The sequence below is a fragment of the Chiloscyllium plagiosum genome, unplaced genomic scaffold, assembly GCF_037043375.1.
Source record: "Chiloscyllium plagiosum isolate Xiang-an unplaced genomic scaffold, Cpla_swu_hap1 HiC_scaffold_49, whole genome shotgun sequence".
NCBI lineage: Eukaryota > Metazoa > Chordata > Chondrichthyes > Orectolobiformes > Hemiscylliidae > Chiloscyllium > Chiloscyllium plagiosum.
The window spans coordinates 5,095,140-5,121,829 of record NW_028270187.1 but is presented as its reverse complement, the minus strand read 5'-3'; the positions used below and the strand labels follow the sequence as shown (position 1 = coordinate 5,121,829).

General features: G+C 46.7%; 3 protein-coding genes and 2 pseudogenes across 6 annotated transcripts in view; 2 read left to right on the top strand and 3 right to left on the bottom strand.

Annotated features, from left to right (window-relative positions):
* The window catches only part of LOC122547710 (uncharacterized), a 29,915-nt gene extending 15,176 nt beyond the window's left edge, over nt 1-14,739 (top strand). Inside the window, exons 2-6 of one of the 3 annotated variants that reach the window (XM_087984704.1) lie at nt 2,104-2,186; nt 6,744-6,900; nt 8,904-9,110; nt 12,655-12,877; nt 14,204-14,739. In XM_087984704.1, the coding sequence (XP_087840830.1) occupies nt 2,104-2,186; nt 6,744-6,900; nt 8,904-9,055 (392 nt within the window). In that variant the 3' untranslated portion in view covers nt 9,056-9,110; nt 12,655-12,877; nt 14,204-14,739. Of the gene's footprint in view, nt 1-2,103; nt 2,187-6,743; nt 6,901-8,143; nt 8,520-8,903; nt 9,111-12,654; nt 12,878-14,203 lie in introns of those variants that run through there. The other 2 variants (XM_087984703.1, XR_015755108.1) reach the window with 2 other exon arrangements.
* The window catches only part of LOC148135420 (uncharacterized), a 560,459-nt pseudogene that overhangs the window by 501,675 nt on the left and 32,094 nt on the right, over nt 1-26,690 (top strand). The gene's annotated exons all lie outside the window — the stretch shown is intronic.
* On the bottom strand, nt 12,994-17,864 carry LOC148135424 (uncharacterized; annotated as a pseudogene).
* LOC148135422 (uncharacterized) overlaps nt 17,103-26,690 on the bottom strand; it is a 20,020-nt gene continuing 10,432 nt past the window's right edge. Inside the window, exon 3 of the mRNA XM_087984655.1 lies at nt 17,103-19,820. Within this exon, the coding sequence (XP_087840781.1) occupies nt 18,449-19,579 (1,131 nt within the window). The 5' untranslated portion in view covers nt 19,580-19,820 and the 3' untranslated portion in view covers nt 17,103-18,448. The remainder of the gene's footprint in view (nt 19,821-26,690) is intronic.
* The window catches only part of LOC148135423 (uncharacterized), a 6,134-nt gene continuing 1,592 nt past the window's right edge, over nt 22,149-26,690 (bottom strand). The window contains exons 2-3 of the mRNA XM_087984583.1: nt 23,183-25,142; nt 22,149-22,163 (exon numbers count right to left, since the gene is read on the bottom strand). Of these exons, the coding sequence (XP_087840709.1) occupies nt 22,149-22,163; nt 23,183-24,568 (1,401 nt within the window). The 5' untranslated portion in view covers nt 24,569-25,142. The remainder of the gene's footprint in view (nt 22,164-23,182; nt 25,143-26,690) is intronic.

The window sequence follows — 26,690 nt, the reverse complement described above, 5'->3', positions numbered from 1 at the left end:
ACTGAGTGAATTGAGACAAATCTTTGAAGAGAAAATGAGGTCTGCAGATGCTGGAGATCAGAGATGGAAATGTGTTGCTGGAGAAGCGCAGCAGGTCAGGCAGCATCTAGGGAACAGGAGAATCGACGTTTCGGGCATTAGCCCTTCTTCAGGAATGAGGAAAGTTTGTCCAGCAGGCGAAGATAAAAGATAGGGAGGAGGGACTTGGGGGAGGGGCGTCGGAAATGTGATAGGTGGAAAAAGGTCAAGGTGAGGGTGATAGGACAGATTGGGGTGGGGGCGGAGAGGTCGGGAAGAAGATTGCAGGTTAGGGAGGCGGTGCTGAATTTGATGGATTTGACTGAGACAGGCTGGGGGGAGGGGAAATGAGGAAACTGGTGAAATCCGAGTTCATCCCTTGTGGTTGGAGGGTTCCTAGCCGGAAGATGAGGCGTTCTTCCTCCAACCGTCGTTTCGCTGTGGTCTGACGATGGAGGAGTCCAAAGACCTGCATATCCTTGGTGGAGTGGGAGGGGGAAAGCCCAGCCTAGTCGCAAATTGAGACAAAGCCCAGCCTAGTCGCAAAAATGTGACATTGCTCTGCCTTCTCTTCCTTGTCCTCCTTATTTGCTGGAAGGTAGGATTGCTACTGATCGATTTGTGAACGTGGAAGGTTGGCATTAATGTTTCCCTCTTCTTCTTGACCTGGTTCCTCATTCCCTCCTGTATCAGGGTGATGTGATGCAGGGTGGTTACTGCACTGCTTGGTCAGCCTGAAAACAGGTCAACACAGAAACGTAGTAGATAGGAGCAGGACCAACATTGGTGTCATTGTGGACAGAGAAGCTTATCTAAGAGTACAATGGAAATTTGATCAACTGGGCCAGTGGGTCAGGGAATGGCAGATGAAGTTTAATTAGAATAAAGGCAAGGTGTTACATTTTGGTAAGGCAAAGTCTGGGAAGTTTTTTATGAACAAACAGAACTCGGGGTGCAGGTGGATAGTTCCTTGAATGTGGCATTGCAGCGAGACACGGTGGTGAAGGCGGCATTTGGTATGCTTGCCTTCATTAGTCAGAGCAGGAGTTGGGGCATCATGTTACAGCTATAGATTACTTAGTGTGGAAACAGGCCCTTCAGCCCAACAAGTCCACACCGGCCTGCCGAAGCACAACCCACCCAGACTCATTCCCCTACATTAACACCTTCATCTAACACTACGGGCAATTTAGCATGGCCAATTCACCTGACCTGCACATTTTTGGACTGTGAGAGAAAACCGGAGCACCCGGAGGAAACCCACACAGACACGGGGAGAATGTGCAAACTCCACACAGTCAGTTGTCTGAGGCGGAAATTGAACCCGGGTCTCTGGTGCTGTGAGGCAGCAGTGCTGTACAGGGTTTAGTGAGGCCACTTTTAGAATACTGTGTACACTTCTGGTCAACCTGCTGTAGAAAAGATGTTCTAAAGCTAGAAACGGTACAGAAAATATTTACAAATATATGACCACAAATAGAGTTTGAATTATAATGAAACTATGCATAAGCGGGGAGCTTTTCTCCCCTGGAGCATTGGAGGCTGAGGGGGTGACCTTATAGAGGTTATAAAATCACAAGGGGTATAGATAAGGTAAATAGTTATGGTCTTTTCTCCAGGATAGGGGTGTCCAAAACAAGACAGCACAGGTTTAATGTGAGAGGGGACAAATTCAAAAGGGATCTGAAAGGTAAATTTATCACACAGAGGGCAGTGCATATACAGAATGAGCTGCCAAAAGAAGTGGTGGAGGCAGGTACAATTACAACATTTCAAAGACACTTGGAAAGGTACATGGATAAGAAAGGTTCAGAGAAATATGCACCAAATGCAGACAAAGGGGCCCAGTTGAGTTTGGGAAACCTGGTCAGCTTGGGCAAGTTGAGCTGAAGGGCCTGTTTCGTGCTGTATGACTCTATGAAAATGGATGAGAAGAACAACCTTTGCCTGAAAGACAATCAGAATGTACAGGAGGAGCTGTGAATATCGGGTCATTATACAGACCAATGTCTCTTGGCAAAGCATGTGATTGGAACAAGCCTAAAACTGACCCTGACAAATGTTATTTCTCTGTACTCTGAACAGGATGTGGCCATCTCTGCCAAAGTGGGAAGTGGATGCAATTCCAAAATGTCCTTGAACCAATCGACTTGCTCAGCCAAAAGGAGGTGAGGAGTTTGGAAAGGATTAGGAGTCATGTGCAGAACAGACTGGGTGAGGAGGACAGATTTCATTCCCTGAAGGACCATTACAGACAGGAACAGGAGAAGGCTATTTGGCCTCTCGAGCCTGCTCAGCCATTCAATAGCAACATGCTGATGCACCATTCCTCACTCACACTTTCCTGCACTTAACATGTAACACTCAATTCCCCAACTGATCAAGAATCTATCTATCTCAGCTTTAAACCTGCTCCTTGTCCCCACACACAGCTCTATGTGGCAAGGAGTTCCAAGCACACTCAACCCTCTGAGAGAAGAAAATTCTCATCACCTCAGTCATCAATTTTGAACCAGATGGTTGTTTGTTCCTGACAACAGTCATCATTAGAGTCTTAACTCCAGATCTGTTTTTGTTTAAAATTGCATTCCAAATCCACCACCTGCCACAGCAAGATTCACATTCACATCTGCAGGGCATACCCTGGAGAGCTGAAAACATAGGATTTTGCTTCCCCATTATTTCAGAAACTGAAAATGAATCTCATCAAAATTAATTTCAGAATAAATTTCATCACATCTTTGTGCTAAACATTAATGTCGCCAGAATCCATACAGTGTGGATTCAGCCCATCCAGTCTACCCCAAGCCAGTGAAGAGCATTCCAAACAAACCCTGACCCTATCCCCATAACCCTGCATGAACCATGTCCAATCCCCATAACCTGCATATCATAGAATCCTACAGTGTGGAAGTCGGCCTTTCAGACATCGAGTCCACGCTGACCATCTGATTAGCATCCCATCCAGACACACTGCCCTACCCTATCCCTGTAAAACTGCATTTGCATTGGCTAACCCTCCTCGCCCGCATATCCCTCACACTATGGGTAACTTAGCATGGCCAATTCATCTAAACTGCACATCTTTGGACTTTGGGAGGAAACCGGAGCACCCGGAGAAAACCCTTGGAGAGAAGGAGACAATGTGCAAACTCCACACAGACAGTCACCCCGAGGCTGGAATTGTTCCTGGGTCCCTGGCGCTGTGAGACAGCAATGCTAACCACCCAGCCACTGAGCCACCCAATGTTTTTGCCATTGTCATGTAGGGGTTGGTTTCCGCAGCTGATTCTATAGTTGGCTTACGATGTATAGTCACGTTGACAGCTTGTAGTTCAATTGCTGCTCTGGTTGAGATTGCTGTGAATGATCATTCCCTGTGTCTTAGATGTGGCGACCCTCAGGTTAAACCATAAACAGTTGTTGCTTTTTCTCTCTCTTTCTCTCCCACACCTCTCTCCCTCTCTCTAATGAGACAATGGTGACTTTACATTAACTGCCTGCAAAAAACATAACTTTGCTGATTAAAAATTAACAGCCTTCTTTTTCACTACAAAATAACCTATGTGTTTCTTTCCTGATGCACCAGTGGAGTGAGCTATAAATAAAAGAAAAGACATTTTACCAACGGGACATATCTAAATGAACTGTGAGAGGATGCACAGGGAGATTTACCAGCAGGTTGCCTTGGGGGCTAGAGAGTTTCAGTGATTGAGAGAGATTGGACAGACTGGGGTTGTTGACCTTACAGCAGAGTGGATTGAAAGAGAGGGATGTATAAAACAATGAGGGGTGAAGATAGGAAGGAACTTTCACCCCTTGACAGAGGTGGAGATGGGGCACAGATTGAAGGTAAGGGCCAAGAGGTTTCGAGGGGATGTGAGGAAAATCTTGTTTACCCAGAGGGTGGTGGGAATCTGGAACTCACTGCCTGTAAGGTTGGGAGAAGATGAAACACTCATCACATTGAAGGAGAATTTAGATGTGCATTCGTGACGCCAGGGCTATAGGGCCAGGTGCTGAGGAAGTAGGATTAGAGAATAGTGAGGTGGTTATTTCTGACCGGCAAAGACTCGATGGGCCTTTTCCTGGGCTGTAGATCTCTCAGAAGTTATGACTAATGCACTTTGTGATGTGTATTCTACATCCAAGATACCATCCAACTGCAATGTGATTTTGTACATTTCATGTTCAGAGAGGAGGGGTTTGTCTTCAAAAGAGAGATTGAGTAGTTAAGGCCAATACTCTCTGGAGTTTAGAGGAATGAGAGGAGATCCAACTGAGGGATATAGGACGCTAAAGGGGGTGGAATTGACAAAGGAGACAGAGGGAGGGTGTTTCCTCATGTGGGACAATTTAGATCGAGTGGGTCATCGTTTCAGGAGAAGAGGGTGGGACAGATTGAAAATAGCGATGCTGAGAAATGGCTTCTCTCCAAGGGAGAGGGGGATGGGAATCTCTGGGACTTCACCTCTCTTTTCTCTCCCCCCCCCAGTATGTGGTGGCATGTCGGGACACTAAATAAATTGAAGGAGGGGACTGACAGATTGTTACTTAGATTAAAGGGAGTGGGGGGAGAAAATTGGGGCTGAGACTGGGATGAAGTGAGTCACAGCTGTATAGAATGGGGGGAGCAGGCTCCAAAGGGTTCCTAGCCCATATGTTGTGTTGGTCGTCCTGCTGACTGAACACTTTTTAGTGTGGGTGACTCATAGCATATGCTCAGAAAGCTCTGAATCTCATGGACTAAACTATGTGATGCATCACAATCTATTAGTCACTTTGTGCAAAGACCATAAAATATAGCAGCTCATCAAGTCTGCTCCAACATTCCATCATGGCTAATATGTTTGTTAATCCCATTCTCCTGCCTTCTCTCTGTAACGGTTGATCCTCCTACTGATCAAGAACCTATCTATCTATCTCTGTCTTCAAGACATAATGACAGCTGTCTGCAGTAATGTTTTCCACAGATTCCCCACTGTCTGACTGAAGAAATTCCTCCTCATCTCAGTTCTGAAGGGAGGTCCCTTCACTCTGAGGCTGTGCCTTCGGGTCCTAGTCTCTCCTACTCATGGAAACATCTTCTCCATGTCCACTCTATTCGGGACTTGCAGTATTCTCCAAATTTCAATCAGATTCTCCCTCACCCTTCTAAACTCCACTGAGTCCAGACTCAGAGTCCTTAACCTCTCCTCATGACAAGTTCTTCATCCCTGAAATCTTTCTTGCAAACCCACTCCAAGTTAAGCACATCCTTCCCTAAACAGGGGGCTGAAAACTGCTCACAATGTTCCAAATGCGGTCTGACCAGAGCCTTTTTCAGCCTCAGCAGTACATCCCTGCTCTTGTATTCTGACCCTCTCGAAATGAATGCCACCATTACATTTGCCTTCCTAACTGCCAACTGAACCTGTTAACCTGAAGCAAATCCTGAACTCGGACACCCAAGTCCCTTTGTGCTTCAGATTTCCAAAACTTTTCCCCATTTAGAAAACAGTCTCTGTCTCTGTTCTTCCTACTAAAGTACATAACTTTCCACTTTCCCACATTGCATTCCATCAGCCATTTCATTGCCCATTCTCTTCGCCTGTCCAAATCCCTCTGCAGCATCCCTGCTTCCTCAACACTACCTGTCCTTCCATCTATGTTTGTATCATCAAAGAAACACTCAGGAAAATGAAATGGCAATGCTCCTCATGTGAATGATGCTGGACCTCCTTGCCCCAAAGGCCAAGGCCAGAAGGGGCCACTCTCAGACATTAAGCTGTTGTACTGGGGCATCCCCTCAAAACAAGATGTCAGGTAAAGCAATTAGCCAACAGTGTAACGTTTCCTCTTCCAATTAACATTGCCCTGTTGATAATTTAGTTGACGTAGATGGAACATCTCTATGATTTAGATGATCGCAAACACTATTGATTATTAATAAATTCAAATGATGTAAAAAGATTCATGGACCTTCACTCCATGCCATGAGCAAGAGAAACACCAATTATGTTTAAAAGTGGCTGGGTTTTCAAGGTTAAGATAAACTAGAGAAAGTCTCCACTTTCACTGAACCAGAAATATTATAAAAGTATATATATTGTATCCTGTACCAGCGTTTCTTGGTTTGGAGATGATGAAAACTGAGTACACCAAACTGCTGTCTATTTCGGAGTCATCTACAATCAAGAAACTATAAGCAAAGTGAACCGAAAGGCTAGAGATCAGAACGTTAAAGCAACAGCAAACGATGCCTCAAAATTAAATATGGACTGATAATTAAGGTCACAGCCCCAACCCAGCAGGAATACAAACCTAAGCTCTTGGCGATATATCAACCTTTTCAAAGCAGTTCGTGAACTAGGTGACTCAATAAACTCAAATGGCTATTGTGCATCAACATTCACTACAAAGTTGGCACCTCCCCTCTCAGGACAAGCTCACATAGGGAAGGTGGAGGCCCTGGGGTAAATTACGTTTTTTTTTATTATTCACTCATGGCACATGGGCATCACCCACTGCACCCAGCTTTTATTGCCTAACTCATCCCTAGTTGTTCCCTTGAGAAGGTAGAGATGAGCTGCTTTGGTAACTGCTGCAGTCCATGTGCTGGAGATAGACACGCATTGGATGGAAAGTTGTCTTCAACAGTCCCCAGGTGGCAAACAATCTGTCCCTGCTGAATTTTTCCAACAATTTCTGTGTTTCTTTTTATTTCTGACATTCATTACCTAAAGAAAGCTAATGGAATGCTGGCCTTTATATCGAGAGGACTGGAGGACAAGGATGCAGAAGGGATGCTGCAGTTATACAAAACCCTGGTTAGACCCCACTTGGAGCAGATCTGGGCACCACACCTGAGGAAGGATAGATTGGCCTGGGAGGAAGTACAGCGTGAGTTTACAAGAATGATACCTGGGCTTCAGGGGTTAAGTTATGTGGAGAGATTACGCAAATTAGCCTGTTCTGTCCAGAATTTACACGGTTCAGGGATGATCTGATTGAAGATATTAACAGGAAAAGACAGGGTGGATAAACTGAAAGTGTTTCCACTGTTTGGGAATCCTAGAAATTGGGAGGGCACAGCCGGACAATTAGGACCAGACTGTTCAGAAGAGATGTTCGGAAGTACTAATATGCACAGAGGCTGGAGGAGGTTTGGAACTCTCTGCCACAACAGCAGGCATTGCTGGATCAGTTTTTAGTTTTAAATCTGAGAGATAAGTTTCTTGTTCAGCAAAGTTTTTAAGGGGATAAGGGCCAAAGGCAGGTCTATGGAGTCAGGTCACCAATCAGGCATTGAATGGTGAAACAGGCTCAAGGGCCTCCTCCATGGCCTCTTCCTGCTCCTTTATACGAATATTTCACACTAATAAATCATGCAACCACTTGCAGTTACAAAGTGGCATTCCCACACACCGGAGCAATTAGTGATTTCAAATAGAAATTGAAAGTCCAAATATTTTATTTTCACACATTCCAGATCCCCACCATCCTGTGGGTGAAACAATCCTCAAATCGCTCTCGAAACCTCTTACCCTTCACTTTAAAATGATGTCCCTCCTTGTTACTGACCCTTCGACTAAGGGAAACAGCTGCTTTCTGTCTTCCCTGTCCATGTCCCTCATAATAGAGTCACTCAGCAAGGAATCAGACCTGGGGTCCAACTAGTCCATGCCGTTCATAACCTCAAACTAAACTAGTCCAACTTGTTTGCTCTTGGCCCTTATCTCTCCAACCTTTCCTATTCTTGTACTAATCTAAATGTCTTTTAAACATTGTAACTGACCCTGTATCCGTCACTTCCTCTGAAAGTTCAATCCACACATGAACCACTCTCCATCAAAAAAATGTTACCCGTCATGTCATTTTCAAAAATGTTTCTCTTCTCAAATGAAAAATATGTCCCCTGGTCTTGAAGTCCCCCAATCTTGAAGTCCCCCACCCTAGGGAAAAGACACCTGCCATTCACCTCATCTTTGCCCATCACGATTTCATAAACCTCAACACCTCTCAAAGTGAAAATGGTCCCAGTCCATCCAGCCTCTCCTTCTAACTCAAACTCTCCATTCCCAACAACATTCTGGTATATCTTTTCTGAACCCTCTCCAGCTTAATAATGTCCTTCCTCTAACAGAGCAACCAGAACTGGACACAATACACCTGAACAGGTTTCACCAGTGTCCTGTACAACCACAACATGGTGTCCGAACTCCAACACTCAATGGTCTTGCAATGAAAGCAAGTGTTCTAAACACCTTCTCAAACACCCTGTCTACTTGTGACACAAACTCCAAAGAATTATAGTCCTGAACCCCTCGGGTGCTCTGCTCAACAACACTACCAATCTTACACACCTCTGTCATGTCCCCTCCCCCATCAACCTTCTCTGTTGTAAAGGAAACCCAAACTTCCCTCCAACACTTCCAGGAAGAGATTTGTTTTTGCGGATCTTCCCAATCAGATAAATACCAGCATGAATGCTGACCAATACGTGACGGTGTAGGATCAGCACCTCACAGAATCACACTCACCAGAATCACACTAGTGGGCGGCATGGTGGCACAGTGGTTAGCACTGCTGCCTCACAGCGCCAGAGACCCGGGTTCAATTCCCGCCTCAGGCGACTGACTGTGTGGAGTTTGCACGTTCTCCCCATGTCTGCGTGGGTTTCCTCCCACAGTCCAAAGATGTGCAGGTCAGGTGAATTGGACATGATAAATTGCCCGTAGTGTTAGGTAAGGGGTAAATGTAGGGGTAGCGGTATGGGTGGGTTGCGCTTCGGTGGGGCGGTGTGGACTTGTTGGGCCGAAGGGCCTGTTTCCACACTGTAAGAAATCTAATCTAATGTAATTTAATCGACTTGACCCGATCTGTGTATTTGAAACTTCTTGCAGGTCTGTTCTCACTCGTGCCCTCAGCTGGATCTTCCATCGCCTCCCTTGAAATGAAATATTTCCAGATCATTACCCAACCAAGTTCCAATCCCGCTCGTGACAACAATTTGCTGCTGTTTGCGTACAAAAACCCCTGGCAACGAGGTCATTGAGCCAAAGTCCCAAGGAATGACCTCCTGGAAATGTCCGGAATGTGGCTCAGAACTTGTACGTTCATAGAATCATACAATTTTACTGTACGGAAGGAGACTATTTGTGTCTGAACGAGCTACCCAGCTAGTCCCAGTCTCCAGCCCTATCTCCGTAGCCATCTACCATCATCCCTTTCAAATTTATATCAAGCTCTCTTTTCAAACCTCCTATGGAATCCGTCTCCACCACTCTCCCAAGCAGCACATTCCAAATCCAACAACCTAAACAAGTTTCTCCTCATCTCACCCTCTCACTGACAACCTTGAAATTCTGACCAGCCAGTTCGTAACAGACCAATGAGTGCGAAACAATAATTTGCTTTCCCGTAGAATTGTTCAAATTTTCAACATCTCAATAAGGTCAACATTTCATCTTCTCTGCTCGAAAGAGAATAAGCTCAATCTCTTGAAACTTTCCCTGAATCTAAAATCCCTCATCGTTGTGATCATTCTCGTAAATCTCCTTCACACTGTCTCCAGGGTTTGAACCTCCTTCCTTAAGTAAGGTGTCCAGAACAGAACAAAACCAGCCTGGGTAATAGAAGGCCAACTCCCTTTATCAAATGTATTTCTAAATTCAGCTACTGTTGCCTGTGAAGGTAAGGTGTTTTTAGATTAGATTACTTACAGTGTGGAAACAGGCCCTTCGGCCCAACAAGTCCACACGACCCGCCGAAGCGCAACCCACCCAGACCCATTCCCCTACATTTACCTCTTCATCTAACACTACGGGCAATTTAACTTGGCCAATTCACCTAACCTGCACATTTTTGGACTGTGGGAGGAAACCCACGCAGACACGGGGAGAACGTGCAAACTCCACACAGAGAGTCGCCTCAGGCAGGAATTGAACCCGGATCTCTGGCGCTGTGAGGCAGCAGTGCTAACTACTGTGCTACCGTGCCGCCCACATACAAAGAAATACCCAACAAATCAAAGATGTATCTCCATTATAATCTAATATTCTCCATTCAAGGCTTGCGCTGTCACCGGAATTGATTTCTTTTCTGCTCTCTGCTTTGTGTTGAGTGTCAGGTTAGCTCAGTTGGCTGGATGGCTGGTTTGGAATGTGGAGTAACATCGACAGCGTGGGTTTGAATCTCTCACTGACTGAGGTTACCATGAAGGATTGTCCTCATCCACTCCTTCCCTTGTGAGAAGCATGGTAACCCTCATTTCCCCTTCCCCCACCTCACCCCAGTTCCAAACTTCCAGCTCTGCACTGTCCCCATGACTTGTCCTACCTGCCTATCTTCTTTTCCACCTATCCACTCCCCCTAACCCTCCCCCACTCATGTACTGTATTCTATGCTATTTTCACCCCACCCCCACCCTCCTCTCACTTATCTCTCCACCCTTCAGGCTCACTGCCTGTATTCCTGATGAAGGGCTTTTGCCTGAAACATTGATTTTACTGCTCCTCGGATGCTGCCTGAACTGCTGTGCTTTTCCAGCACCACTCTAATCTAGACTATGGTAGCCCTCAGGTTGAACCACCACCTACCAGCTATCACTCTCTCCCTCTCTCTGGCACTCCAGCTGAGGTCCACCAGTGTCTTTTACAATTTCAACATCACCTCCTTGTTCTCGGACTCTGTGCCCCTATTAATAAAGCTGAGGATGCTGTGCGTTTCATTAACTGCTCTCCCCCATGTTATGCTGCCTTCACTGATCTGAGGATATATACCCCCAACTCCCCCTGCTCCTGCACCCCCTTTAGAATTTTACCCCCTACTTTGTATTGTCTTTTCGTTTCTTTCAACCAACGTCCTTCACCAAATTTGTGTAGAATCACTTTTGTCTTTATTTTCCAATGTTCAAAAATTAAAACCTATTTTGTTAAATCAAACTTAATTTTCACCTCCTAGTAGTTTTGCTACTAACTAATAATATAACTCCACAAGAACATACAGGCTAGGATCAGGTTGAGTCCATTTGGCCCATCAGGAACCTGCTCCACTAATCCATACGATCGCAGCTGATCCCATCTCAGCCTCAACCCCACTTTCCAGCAAACACTCCCTTTGACCCATCACTGATTAACAATCTGTCTGTCTCCTCCTCCAATTGATGCAGTGTCCTGAGTGGTGGGGGTTGGGAGGAGTGATCCCACAGATTTACAACCCTCTCCACATTTGAGAATTCATTCCTCCTTCCCTCTGTTTTCAGTCTGCCCTTATCCTGAAATGATAACCTCTTGTTCTAGATTCTCCCACATGAGCAAACATCCTCTCTCCAACTCCTTTGTCAATACCCCCTTTAGCATTTTATAACCTTCGGTTAGATCTCCTCTCTTACAAACTCCAGAGAAACTGCTCAATCTCTCACCCAAAACAAACCCTTCAACTCTGGAAATAATTGAGTGAATCTCCTCTGAACTACCTCCAGTATAAACTGCATCTGTCCTCGAGTAAAGAGATCAAAATTGTACCAGTCTCTTCTCATAAGACTAAACTTTCATCTGGGCAATCAATTCAGTGGTCTCCTTTGAACTCCCTCCAATTCAACTACATCCCTCCTCAAGTAAAGGGACCAAAACTGTCTGCAGTACTCCGGATGTGGAAACCCCAATCCCTTGTACAGTTGCAGTAACAATTACCTACTTCCATACTCCATTCCTTTAGCAATAAATGTCTTCCTTGTGACCTGCTATAGCCTTTACACTGACATTTTGAACTTTCTCTCCTATTCAGATGATAAGTTCCCTTTTTCAATTCTTCCAACTGCAATGGATAACCTCATCATTAATGGGACTGACCAACCCTCAGTTCACTGTCTAACGGAAATTGTGAGTGTGTCGTCAATTTGAACTGTTGTGCTTTAGATTTGCAAACGAGTCAGACACAACAGTTCATTTGCTCCAATTTGTTTAACAAATATAAAATTGCTGGGTTTGCATCCCAGAGTGATTTACAGCCCATTCAGACAGTGTTTGAATGCTGTTTGAAGTTGCTAACCACCTCACTTAACTACCTGTGCCACCGGGAACTGCTCAAAGAATCAGCTGGACAAAATAAGAGAGAAAGAACATTGGAAAGTTTTACTGCAAATATTCAGCTTCTCCTGCGACCAAATGAATCTGGATTCTTTGACTGATGCACAAACAATTATTCCAATTTTAATCTTTAGTTTATATCTGTGCTGACCATTCCTCTGAACACTGTGCTGACCATTCCTCTGAATACTTTGTATGTCTCCCCAAGTAATTTCGTCTGCCACTTGTTCAGCCTGCCCACATCCTCATAAAGCACGTTCCCAAATAGTGCTTTATTTCTTTTTTAATTCACTTGTGGGATGTGAAAATCACTGGCTAGGCTGAGAATTTATTATCCATCCCTAGTTGGCCCCTGGAGAAGGAGGTAATGAGTTGCCTTCTTGAACCACTGTAGTCCTTGTGCTGTAAGTCGACCCACGATACCATTAAAGGGGGAACTACAGGATTTTGACCCAGTGACACTAAATGAATGGCTGATATATTTCCAAGTTGGGATGGTGAGTGGCTCAAAGGGAAACTTGCAGGAGGTGGTATTCTCATGTTTCTGCTGTGCTTGTCCTTCTAGATGGACATGTTGTGGGTTTGGAAGGTTCATCCTGAGGATCTTTGGTGAATTTCTGCAGGGCATCTCGTGGCTGCTACTGAGCACGGGTGGTGGATGGAGTGGATGTGGTGCCAATCAAGCAGGGGCTGCATTGTCTCTGGACGGTGTTCAGCTTCTCAAGTGTGGTCTACAATGTGCACTGCAGAGATGACTGCGCAGTGTGTGTGTGCACGTGAAAGTATGTGTAAGTGTCAATGAGAATGTGTGTGTGTCTCTCTCTCTCACACAGACATGTACACTTTCATATTCTCACTCAAACACACTCACACACATACTCTCTCATACGCACACCCTCATACACTATGCGAGCAACGTCAGTTTGAAACCTATGTAGAGTGCCAACTGGAGAACAATTGCCGGGGTTACCTGCTCACCTTGTTTCCAATCCCGGAGTTTAATGGGAAGCAATGTGAGGACAGAAAGTATCAGAAACAGTGGGACAATGAGTACTGCCATCTCAGTGCTATGTGTCTGTGCTGGTTTCAGAGAATGATTTCCTGTCAATAACATCATCCCTACAGCAAACACCAACCCCAGTGTTCCCTGTCGCCTGACTCCCTACCAACACTCGTTCGTTTGGAAGGAAACCTTTGTGTCTGTAAAATTCCCTCCAAACCCTCACCATTGCATTAACATCATTGTTTCTGTGCAGCCTGCCTCATTAACAATATCCCAACAATCCAACCCAAACTATTCGATGCTAAACTCAAAAGATCGCTCTGCACCAACTCTCTCTAAATTGTCAACGAGAAATTACTGTTCTTCATTTTCACGGCCTACATATATCGAGGCAAAACTTGCCTTGTCCTCCACCAGTCAGCGGCTAGTGGGCCAATCACAGAGAAACATCGAAAATATCATCAGGAAGAGGCCATTCGGCCCTTCTAGTCTGCTCCGCCCATTCAAAGGGATCATGGCTGATCACCCAACACAGTCCCTTGTCTCCCCACACTCTCCCTTTAGCCCCAAAGAACTCAATCCAACTCCTTACTGAACAACATTCAGTATTCTGGCCCTGACTGCTTTCTGTGACACAGAATTCACAGGCTCCCCACTCTCTGGGTAAAGACATTTCTCCCCATCTCAGTCCCACTCCATTTCCTTTTGACTGTGACCCCCTGGTTCTGGACTCTGTCCAGTCACTGGGAACACCCTCCCCAAGTTTATTCTGTTTCGTCCTTGTTCAAATTTATAGGTTTCTGTTCCCTTAATTCTTCTAAACTCCAGTGAGTGTCACCCTAATCATTCCAGTCTCTCTCCATCTGTCAGTCCTGCCATCCCAGGAATCATTCTGGGAAACCGTCGCTGCACTCCCTCCATAGGCACAATATCCTTCCTCAAATAAGGAGGCCCCAAACTGCTCACACAATTCCCCAGGGTGTGGTCTCACCGTGTCCAATTGTAGCGAGACATGCCTTCACTTGGACTTGAATCCTCTTGCTATGAAGGCCTCCCTTATCTGAGAAAGGATAATTCTCTCTCTCTCTCTCTCTCCCTCCCCACCCCACAGATGCTGCCGACCTGCTGAGTTTCTGAAGCAATTTTTAGTTTTCATGTCAAGACTTCAGCTGGATTCCAGTGAAGAACGTGCACAGATCAAAGATGAAGAATGAATTACCTGACTCTGTGAGGTTGATGGAATTCCTGGTCACATTAAATATCGTTCCAACCCCTGTTGATCACGACGCACTGGTATCTGCCTTGGTGCTGGGACTGGAAGGACTCAATGGCCAGCTCTCTCCTGTCCAAGCTAAAGTTGTAATTCCTGCTGGCATTGTTTAAGGCTTACCTTTGAAAGTACCACTGACAGCACGGTCCTGTACCTCGACACAATACACACTCTCGAACAAGACGATTCCCAATTGGAACCTCCATTTTATTGACACTGGGGGTGAAGAACACCCCAGCAACAGGAACTGGAACAAAACAAAACAAAGAGGAAATAAAAGATTGGATGTTGAAATTGTCTTTCTTTTCCACAGATGTTAACTTCTATAACAGGATAATAACTGACAGAAAGGAGAAATAAAACAACGGAGATTTCACATCATTGCAAAGTTTCCATCTGTTGTAAAATCTACACTTCGAAAGATTTGTGTTAGCTATGAATGGTCAAATGGTACATCATCCAACCATTGCCCTCCCGATGTTCAATGGTATTACCAATGCAGTCCCCAACCCCTGCAGTGTCAAACCTTGGTGGTTACCGTCACTGTTCCCACCCCCCCGCAGTATCAACATCTGGGGGTTACTGTCACTGTCTCCACCCACACCGTCAACATCCTGAGGATTACTATAACAGTCCACCCCACCACACTGTCAACATCCTGGGGGTTGCCATCACTGTCCCCATCCCGCACCCCACTTTGATAATCATCCATGCCAGTCAAAAGCAACCACCTCTTTGTTTTCTAATACCATACTCCCAGTCGTAAGGTCACAGAACAGAAATAGGCCCTTCAGCCCAACACATCTATGCTGACCAGGTCTCCAAACGGAACTAGTCCATTTGCTTGTGTTTGGTCCATATCTGTCAAAACCTTTCCTATCCATGTATCTTTCCAAATGTCTCTGAAAGGTTATTACTGTACCCACTTCTACCACTTCCTCTTGCAGCTCATTCCAAATATGCACCACCCTCTATGTGAAAAAGTTAACCCTCAGGTCACTTTTAAATCTTTCCCCTCTCACCCTAAACCACTGCCCTCTAGTTTTGGACTCCCTGCCCTGGGGAAAAAGACCTTGGCTACTCATCTTATCCAAGCACCTATTTCTGCAACAATATACATATGAAACATGAAGGATCACTTAATCTGACTCTAGCCTTGGATTGGAAGTGCACATCTAAATCGTTCTTCGATGTGATGAGGATTTCTGCCTCTCCCACCCTTACAAGAAGGGAGTTCCAGATTCCCTACCACCCTATGAGTGAAAATGTTTTCCCTCACATCCCCCTCTGAACCTCCTGCCTCTTACCTTAAATCTCTGCCCCTCCCCCAGCAAGGAGGTGGAGGAGGTTTCTTCCTGCCTACACCCCTCATCATTTTATCCATCTCAATCAAGTCTCCACACTCAATCTGCTCTGCTCTAAAGGAAAAGAACCCCAGTCTGTCCAATCTCTCTCCATCACTGAGACTCTCCAGCCCCCAAGGCAACATCCTGGTAAATCTCCATCCGCATGCTCCCCCAGTGCCAACAAATTGCTCTGATAATGTCAATTTGTATAGGGGTGCTTAAAAACTCACTGAAATGACGATACATTTGCTGTTCAGGAGAGACTCTGTCTGCTGGTTAGAAACAGCACAATGCTAATTGCCCTCTTGACTTTTGCTGATGGTGATGATTGTGTGTACGGTTCTGTAGTAGTTGGAGTATTCCCACTAAATCTCTTCACCGTCCTTACAGAAAATATATTCAATTGGGGTCAAACAGAGTAGTTTAATGCGGTGCTGTCTCCCTCCATTACCTCATTTCCAGAGCGGGCAGTCAGCTCTAGGACTGACACAGGGATGCCTGTGATTAAAGCAAACTGTTAGGCACTTTTCTAAGGCAGGAGTCGTTGTGTTCAGCAACAAACAGTACTCTCACCATACAGTCAGAGAGAGTTACAGAGTCACTGAGAATCAGAGAGAGACAGAGGGTCACAGAGAGGCAGGGAGAAACAGAGAGAGACACAGAGTTTTAAAGAAACACAGTCAGAGTCAGAAAGAGGCACAAAATCACGGTGTCATCGAGATTAATCGACAGAGTTAAAGCAAGTCATAGACAGTCAAACAGAGAGAGATAGAGACCTCGCGGTTTGTACAAGGTGCCTCACTGGGAGGGGGAATCTCTCCTGTCCCCCTCCACCCCCCAATAACCACCATCCTGACCCTCGGGAACGGGACATGTTGACACAGTCCGCTCTCCCTCGGCGCTTTTCCTTCCCGCGTGGCCCCGGCGCCATTTTAGCTTCAGGCCCCGCGCGAGATGGCGGTTAACGGCCGCCTCGTGCCCCAAGTGACCGTTAGCAGCTGCTTCAGGGTGTGAGAATCAGAACTCACTTATAAATCAGCCGGAGACAAAGCCATGGAAACAAGGTAAATCTATTACAAACTTGCAAGTTTGGATACTTCGATGGTCCGAAAGAAGTGCGAGTGTAACAGAGCATGTAATCTTTCTTTGTCTGGTTTGTGAGTTGCTGAATCACACCTCTGTTGTTTTTCAATTTCCTTATCTTAGTACCAGACCGTCCTTGGATGTCTGCATCCCTGTACTTGTTATTACCGCTTGTTCCGTTACTATAAGCTTTATTGTGAAAACGCCATTACTACTTCTTTTGTGGTCAGCTACAACACTCTATAGTTATTCCCTAGCTGTTAGAAACGAAAATCGCTTCTCAATAATCGCTCTAGACAAATTCAGGAAAACAAAGTTTTATTAGCAAGTCTGCAGAGTTGGGCACCCTTCTGAGAAAAAGGGCACCCCGAGGCTAACAAAGTTTCTCATTAAATACAGCACAAGTCCCTCCCCTCTTTGGCTCCAAAGAGTCACGAGGTTCACATTCTAAACCGTCAGTATTTTTCCATTCTGCACCCTTATCACAAAGTCTGCAGCAGATGTCTCCCGAGTTATTTTTCTACCCTGTAGTCTTATCAGTCAAGGACTTATTCTTCTCTGTCAGAGTTAGTGGTCTTATCAATCAAGGACTTGTTTTTCTACTCTGTCAACGTGAGTGGTCTTATCAATCCGTAGCAGCAGATGTCTCGTCCTTTATTATAGAGAAGCATGTTTTACCCTACCCCTATGGCTCTATTCCCCTTAGACTTTGGGGTCATGCACATCTCAGTTGTTTGTACCGAAGTCGTCTCTCACAATTCCACCCTTTTTTTTTTAAGATGTGCATGACAAAGATAAGCCTCCTCCCATCAAGGGCCCGGGAAATCCTTGGTCTTTCGCAGCAACAGCACCTTAAGTTCCTGCGTTCCATGTTGGGGTACCGCCACTGCCTGGAGTTGGGAAATATTTTTCTGGATTAAAGATTGAACACAGGGGGTCAGGCAGGGTAAGATGAGTAGAAGCATTACGCCCCCCCCCAGCCATCAGTAACGCCGTACGCCACCAACTACCACCTAGGAGACCATCCCACCATCCAATGCCACCAAGAGGACGCCAGGATTGTACCGGCACATGGGCCAATTTCCGAATTTTATCGGAAATCTTCAAAACCGCTTTTCCATTATCGTCAATTTTCAGACAGCAGTTAGTCAGGTTAAACTTCCCGCACACGCCCCCTTCCGAGGCCAACAGATAATCCAAGGCAAGCCGGTTTTGGTATATAGCAGCCCTCATCTGATTCTGCTGCTTAGCCAGCAACTCCAGGGCCAGGGCGGTCTGATTAGTAATGACCTCTACGACTGCTTGGAGCCTGATAATTCGATTTAACATATAGATAGGAGTACGGTATCCCCATGATCCGTCCTGTGCCCACGTAGCAGGCCCATAGTATTCAATAATACGGGCCGGTGGCCACTCATCCCCCCCCAATCACCGACTTGGATATCCCTTGGCGACCTACGCAGGGAGTCAAAGAGTTTAACTCCCAAATCATCGCCTTCCTCCTGGGGTAATAGGAAGAATTCAGGTCGTATTAGACCCAGGAAGCATACTCCAGCCCATCCCATGGGCAGTTTGGAATATGCCTGATTACCGCATATCCAAAATAGGCCATCTGGAGCAGGCCCTCCCTGCCTCACAACGTCATCCCACAGCTCCTTTACCCCAGGGGCGCCCTCATAAGGACCAGGACCACTGCAATTCCAGTATTCGGATTCTTGGCCCGTGGCAGAGTCTGGACAGGATTATCCCAGCATTGATTCCCCTGACAACCACCACTCCACACTCTCTTACCAGAATCTGGCAGAGTCTTAACAGGAGCGTCCGAGCATTGATTTCCCTGACAACCACCGGTCCAGACTCTCTTCATGCCATCAGAAGGGTCAGCACTTAGCTCGTAAGAGGAGGAATCAGTACGTAACCGAACGCAATTTTGATGATCTCGGTTTGCAATGTACCAAGTAATATTCTCAGGCCACCATACTTGTGTGGTGGCATTCAATACACTCTGACAGGGACTAATTCCTACCTCCACGGTCCCCTTGCCTTCAACACATAACTGGCCCTCAGGGCTATTCGTCAGTCTCCACCCCTGGCTTTTCCTTTCGTTGACATGTGTCCAATTGTATTGAAGCAATTCCCATATGTCTAAGCTTTGACCAGACCACGGCCATTGTTCTGACATACGTGGCCCCCCACAAACCCAGCAATTGCTAACATTTAAAACAGTGGCAATCCTAGAGGTGAGATCAATAAACAGGTTTTGTGTTACATCAGGGAGCTCAATTTTCTCTTCTACCTCTTTGTATATAGATGGCACTTTAGAGACAACGACCGTTTTCTGACGGTCGTGCTCTTTCTCTAACTTCCGTTCAGTGTTCTGTACTCTGGTCTCCTTGACTCTGTCCACCTGCTCTCTGAGCAACACGGAGGGTAGGCCCCACTGCCTATCTTTGTTAACACACACCCAGCGGTCATTTTTAGGGCATCCATGGACTTTGCCACCGTACCCTTTATTATACACTTGATAATAGGGTTTTCCACCCTCCCAACATTCTTGCCGTGCATTCACATCGTAACACCGATCGTTCACATGGGAGTGAGACACAAATGATCCCGAGTAGATCTGACTCCCAAGCCTCACCGTAGTCCGACATTTGTCACATCTCCCCTCGCCCTCCCCCACATACAGGAGTAAACTGATCAATATCCCCACCAATACAGTCCAGGTAGAGTTCATTGTCGCTGTCTTTTCAGCTTTACCACCAACGGCTTGTCCCCTGGCCTGCATGTCCAAGTGCTCTCTCCTTCTGGCGGAATAAGCCCCTTTATCCTCGATGCGTGGGCCCACCCTTTTTCTTTCGTCCGAACAGCGGCTTCAGTTGTTAACAGGACCAGGAACGGTCCTTCCCACTGTGGCTGGAGCTTTTCGGCCTTCCAGGTCTTTACAAGTACCCAATCTCCGGGCTCCACCTTATGCAAGAGGAAGTCGAGCGGCGGAGTCTGAGCCAGGAGACCCTTCCTCCGGAGTTCTGCAAAAGAACGGGATAAGGCCAGTAAATAGTCTCTGACAAATACATCTCCCCCTTGTAGAGTGGGACACCCATCAACCTTACTCCAATATGTTAATCCGAACAGCATCTCATAGGGGGAACCCCGATATCCCGGCGAGGTGCTGTACGTATTCTCAATAGGGCAATGGGAAGGCACTTTGGCCATGGTAACTTAGTTTCTAACATCAGCTTAGTCAATTGGGTCTTGAGCGTGCCATTCATTCTCTCAACTCGACCCGAGCTCTGGGGATGCCAGGGTGCATGGAATTTCCATTGGATACCCAGGGCAGTACAGATCAAATGGTGTAGCCTAGAAACAAAATGTGTCCCGCAGTCTGAGTCGATAGATTCCATTATGCCATATCTCGGGATTATGTTCTCTAACAATAGTCGGGCCACGGTTGGTGCATCGGCTTTGGCGGTTGGGAAAGCCTGTACCCAGTGAGTGAAATGGTCTACTATTACTAGCAGATACTTCCATCTCTGTACTGGGGGTAAGTCTGTAAAGTCAATTTGGATCCTCTGGAATGGCCTAATTGCGAGGGGCTGACCACCAGCTGGCATAGAACGCATGGTTTTCTTGTTAATACGTTGACAAGTGGGGCATCCGACTATTTCTTGTTGGGCTAACGTGTATATCCCCCTGCATACATAGTCTCTCAAGATCGTGTCACACATGGCTTGCACCCCCCAGTGGGTCTGATGGTGTAATCGGTGCAGAATACTCCGGGTGATCTGTTTGTTCAGTACTTGTCTCCCATCAGGAACCGTCCACTTCCCGTTAGTTTCTAGCCGGGCACCCAATTGATCCATTTTATCAATCTCCCCCTGGGTGAAGACGGGTTGTTTAGCGAGCCCTTCCCTCAACGGTATTAATGTTAATAATTGGACGGGTTTTTCGATCGCTGCCCGCTTGGCTTCCTCATCTGCCAGCCAGTTTCCCACCGCTTCCGGTGTCGACCCCTTCTGGTGACCGGGTACATGGACTACTGCAAGTTCTGTAGGCAACGCCAGGGCTTCCAACGTTAGGCTGATCATTTGTTCGTGAGCTAATTCTTTTCCCCGGGAAGTTATCAATCCTCGCTCTTTCCAGATTTTCCCGAAAGTATGAACGATTCCGTATGCATACTTTGAGTCAGTATATATGGTCCCCACTTTCCCTTCCAACAACTTCAGGGCCCTCTGGAGGGAGTACAACTCACAGGATTGGGCTGACCACTTTCCGGGCAGTCGTCCGGACTCGATCGACCGTCTCGTTGCACCATCTACGACAGCATAGCCACTGTACCGTACCCCACTGATGCACCGGGAGGACCCGTCGATGTACAGTTCCTATCCTTCACCCAGCGGGGCCTCTTGCAGGTCCTCTCGGCTTTTGGTCTGTAAGTCTACAAATTCCACACAATCATGCTCCTGTTCCCCATCTGCAGGACGTCCGTATAGAAACTGGGCAGGGTTGCAACTGAGATCTTTTGCAAAATTGAGATCGTCTCCGGTCATCAAAATCGTCTCATACTTCAGGATGCGAGAGTCTGTTAACCAGCGGTGAGCCTTTTGAGCCAGTATGGTACTAACCGAATGTGGGGAGTATACTGTGATTCTTCCTCCAAAGGTAAGTTTCCGGGCCTCTTCTACTAACATTGCCGTAGCTGCCACTGCCTGTATACAGGTCGGCCGTCCACGTGACACAGGGTCTAACATTTTTGACAAAAATGCAACCGGCTGACGTTTCCCTGCCCGCAGCTGGGTAAGCACACCTTGGGCAATTCCGCCGGCGCTATTAACATATAACTGGAACGGTTCCTTCAGGGTGGGTAAAGCCAATACCGGAGCTCGGATCAGTTTATTTTTAATAATATTAAATCGCTGCTCCTCCTCATCTGACCAGTCCAGCTTTTGTTCTTCTTGTCCCAGTTTGTCGTACAAAAACTTTACTAGAGTGGTGTAACTTTCAATCCATATCCGGCAATACCCTACTAGCCCCAGGAATTGTCTGATTTCCTTCTTCGTCCTGGGTATTGGCATACCCGTAATCCCCGATATTCGTTCTGGCGTGATATGGCGATGCCCCTTACTGACCTGATGGCCCAGATATCTTACTTCTTGCTCCACAAACTGGAGTTTTGTCCTGGAGACGCGTAGGCCCTGTTTCCCCAGGAAGTTCAGCAGGGCAACGGTGTCTGCTCGTACCTCCTCTTCTCTTGGTCCTGAGAGTAAGAGATCATCGACATATTGGAGCAATTGATTCTCCGCGCTACACCGAAATCCTCCTAAGATCTGCTCCAGTATTTGTCCAAACAAGTTGGGTTATTCCGTGAATCCCTGCAGCAAGACTGTCCATCTTAACTGTCGCTTTCGTCCTGTGAAGGGATTCTCCCATTCAAATGCAAAAAGGTTCCGACTTTCTTCGTCAAGGGGGCAACTCCAGAAGGCATCCTTCAGATCTATTACGCTGAACCATTCATGTTCGGGGGGAATTTTACTCATTAACATGTAGGGATTGGGTACCACCGGGTATCTAGCCTGGACTACTTCATTCAACCCCCGCAAGTCTTGCACCAGCCTATACGTCCCATCCGGCTTTCTCACAGGGAGTATTGGAGTATTGAAAGGGGACATACATTCCTCCAGTAGTCCATCTGTGATTAATCTTTCTATCACAGGTTGTAACCCTTCCCGTCCTTCCATAGCAATCGGGTACTGTTTCCTTCTTACCGGGCCTCTTCCTGGTAACATGGTGATTTGGAGAGGTTTGATGTTTAGACCCCCTCTGTTCCCCTCTCGGTACCATACTCCCGGGTCTATTTGTTGATCATCTTCTCCGGTGAGGGCGAACAACCTTACCACCATTTCCCCGTTACTTGGTACCGTTCCGATCCCTAGTTTGACCTGCAAGTCTCTTCCTAACAAATTAAACCCCGCCGATGGCAGTAGAAGGAGGTCTCGTTTAGTAGTTCTGTTTTCATACCTAATTTCCACGTCCTCCACTACTGGGACTTGCAATGTCTTTCCTCCAATGCCAGATACCCCCATAACTGTTCTTCCTGCTCGGGCGCCGGGGGGTATTTGGATTATACTTGATCTTTCGGCTCCCGAGTCCACCATAAATGTGATCTCCGACCCTTGGGGCCCTACTTTCAAGTTTACCAGGGGTTCCTGTCGATAGTCCTTTTGCCCCAAGGGTAGGAACCCCCGACCTCCCTAATCTTCCTCCATCAGGGCGTACGACCGCACTTCCCGCCTGTAGCGGGGGCACTCTCGCTTAAAATGTCCCTCTTCATTACAGTAGTAACATCTGAGTATCCTCCTCGTTTCCCTGTCGCGGCCTCGAATTCCTCCACCCTTCCTTTGTTCCGGCCACGGTCTCTTTTCCTCTGCTCTTGCCACGACTCTCCCCTTTCCGGTTCCTGCCACGGCTCCCCCTTTTCCCTCCTTCCAGCTGTCACTTGTTGCACCGTCTGCATCATTATCTTTGTCGCCTTCTTTTGCTTCTCATCGTCCCTTCTCACAAACACCTTTTGCGCCTCCCGTAGTAGTTCACTTAGAGGTCTACTATCCCAATCATCCATTTTCTCTAACTTCTTTCGTATGTCCGGCCAGGCTTTTGATACAAACTCTACCCGTATGAGTTGTTGTCCCACTTCCGTCTCAGGGTCCACCCCAGCGAACTGCTGCAAGTTCTTCCTAATCCTGTCTAGGAAGTCTGTAGGAGTTTCCTCCGGGTTTTGATGATTCCCAAAGGCCCTGGTAAAATTGTGCCCCTTCGGGGCTGCCTGCCTTATTCCTTTTATCCAATATTCCCGCATGTGCCTCATGTTGCGTCGTCCTTCTTCCGTTTGCTTATCCCACCCGGGGTTGGTGAGGGGAAATTTCTGCTCCCCTCCTGTTCCTCCCTCTCTCTCCCAGACCAACAGCGCAGCTTGTCGTATCATCTGTTGCTCCTGGCTAGAGAACAATGTTCCCATGATGGAATACATCTCATCCCACGTGTAAGTATTTGGCCCCAGGAACTGATCTAATTGTTCAGCCAGGCCCATGGGGTCCTCCAGTAGGCCCTTCATCTCCCTCTCGTAATTCCGTACTTCAGTACTCGTTAAGGGGACGTTCACATATCCCGTCCCTCCTTCCGCGCCTCCCATGGGCACTTCCCGGAGTGGATTCATTCTTGCAATCGGGACAGAGTTTTGTCTGTGACTCTTTTCAGCTTGAGATCTAGTCTGTACTCCTGAGGCTCCTGGTGGATCCTCCCCGTTTTCTTCCCCTTCCCCTGAATCGTCGCCACCCGAAGGACTATTTTGCGGGGCAGACGGGGTCACGTAGGGCGGCGGTAAGTGATCTAAAGGTTCCCATTCTTTCTGCCCTTTCGAGTCTTCATTGGTTACCTTCATTTTGCAAGATAGTGTGACCGGTAGCCAACAAAGGGCGTAATCACTTTCCTCCCGAGTAACATTAGGTTTCGAATTGACATATAAAATTAGAGCTTGCCGGACCCAGTCTTCGTCAGTGCCGAATTTAGGCCACCACACTGAGTCTCCCTGAATAGGTTTTTGGGACCACGTTCGACAGTATTTCACCATCTTCTTTCTAGATTTTCCTTTTTCCCTACCCTGATCCCAATTATTTAACATTATTCCTAACAGACTGTCGTCAGGTACCCCGGGGTATTTTTCATTGTCCACGTTCAAGCCTACCTTTCCCTTATTCGCCTTGGATCCCTTATTTCCCATTGCCGAGGACTGTTTTCTGTATTGTCCCGTGATAATCTATCACTATTTAACCAATTCCCGGACCTTCAGTCCCGTGATCGCCCAGGTCCCTTTGCAGGCACCCCCGGTCTTTGGATTCCTGTGTCCTACGTCTCTGTGAAACAGATCACAGGCACCCCGTAGGTCCACGTTCCTCCGCAAACACGGTCTCTGCAAAATCTCGCACAGACGAGCCCCGGTCTCTAGATTCCTGAGTCCCACGTCTCTGTAGAAAAATCTACAGGCACTCCGCAGGTCCCCAGTCCTCCGGAAAGACGGTCCCCGCAAGTCTTTTCTTACCTGGGTTCGGTGCACCGAAATTACTCGATCGTTAACCGTCCCCACTGCCTCGGCCACACCCCTCCTTTGTTTTCCTGAGCCTTCCGGATATCACTCGCTCAAGCCGCGTGGGGCGACAAGCAAGGAATCAGGGACTGCCGTACTCGGCAGGGTGCACCTTCTCCGATGTCCTTCCTCAGCCCCCCTCGCGGCCGGAGTGTTGATCGGACGAGCCCCCAAGTTTGTTAGAAACGAAAATCGCTTCTCAATAATCGCTCTAGACAAAATCAGGAAAACAAAGTTTTATTAGCAAGTCTGCAGAGTTGGGCACCCTTCTGAGAAAAAGGCGCCCCGAGGCTAACAAAGTTTCTCATTAAATACAGCACAAGTCCCTCCCCTCTTTGGCTCTAAACAGTCACGAGGTTCACATTCTAAACCGTCAGTATTTTTCCATTCTGCACCCTTATCACAAAGTCTGCAGCAGATGTCTCCCGAGTTGTTTTTCTACCCTGTAGTCTTATCAGTCAAGGACTTATTCTTCTCTGTCAGAGTTAGTCGTCTTATCAATCAAGGACTTGTTTTTCTGCTCTGTCAACGTGAGTGGTCTTATCAATCCGTAGCAGCAGATGTCTCGTCCTTTATTATAGAGAAGCATGTTTTACCCTACCCCTATGGCTCTATTCCCCTTAGACTTTGGGGTCATGCACATCTCAGTTGTTTGTACCGAAATCGTCTCTCACACTAGCTTAAAACTATTTTCTTTAAAACTACTTCTTTGAAAGACCCTCTATATTCATTAAAGTCTTTAGCCTTAAGTGTACTCCATGCTACAAGAATTCCACGACTGTTTGTATAATGTCCCACCCGTCCCCCATCTACAGAAATTACATTCCACTTGCACTTACAACTACATTTCTTATTTCCCACAATGCCCCCCTTTTTTCTGTAGTTTCTGCAATTACTAAGTCTCCTTTAATTCATTTTCTTATTTTCTGCCCTCTTACGCTTTCTTGGCTATGAGGTTCACAATCTTATATCTTGCAAGAAAGAGCTTCAGATGCATTAAGCAGGTGAGCAATGAGCATTGGAACATGGTTATACCTTTGCGCCGCATGAGGTCACCTCTCCCCGCTACGTGACTTCCCTTTATCTAAATTAAACTCCCCTTCTATTTTTTTGACTATACACTAGGGTTCCTGGTTTGGACCCGATGTGGACTTGTTGGGCCGAAGGGCCTGTTTCCACTTTGTAATGTAATGTAATCTAATCTAAATACAACAACCAACTGCTACTAGTACCCCGGCCACTATTATCAAGGATGTGAGAACAGAGACCACCACCCCTTTCCACTTCCCAAACCATGATTCTAGTCATCCCGTTAGTGATGTGACCACTCCTGAATTCTTAGCCAATCCGATAGGGTGGTCAATCCTTGCAATGCATGAGTGATTGACCCATCAGGTGCTGTGTTATTCGGAATAAAGATACAGCAGCTTCCCCCTAACATCACAGATACGCCATCTTTTTCGGCTAGAATCATATCTAGGGCTAGTCTGTTCTCCCAAGCCATCCTGCTGGTGGCATCAAGCTGTTCGGCAATTCCCTTGACTGCATCTCTAGTGTAGATAATAAATCTTTGTTGGTTATAAAAAATGTAGTTTATCCAATCTACATTTTTATTAATTGTTACCCACCAAAATAAGGATGATTCAAAACCTGCTGCAATCTGGTTGCGGGCCTTAAACTCGTCAGGCACCCCTCTGGGAATCCCTGTGGAGTCAAGATAGATCCTTTTGTCAAAGGAAATACCTAATATCGATCTCTT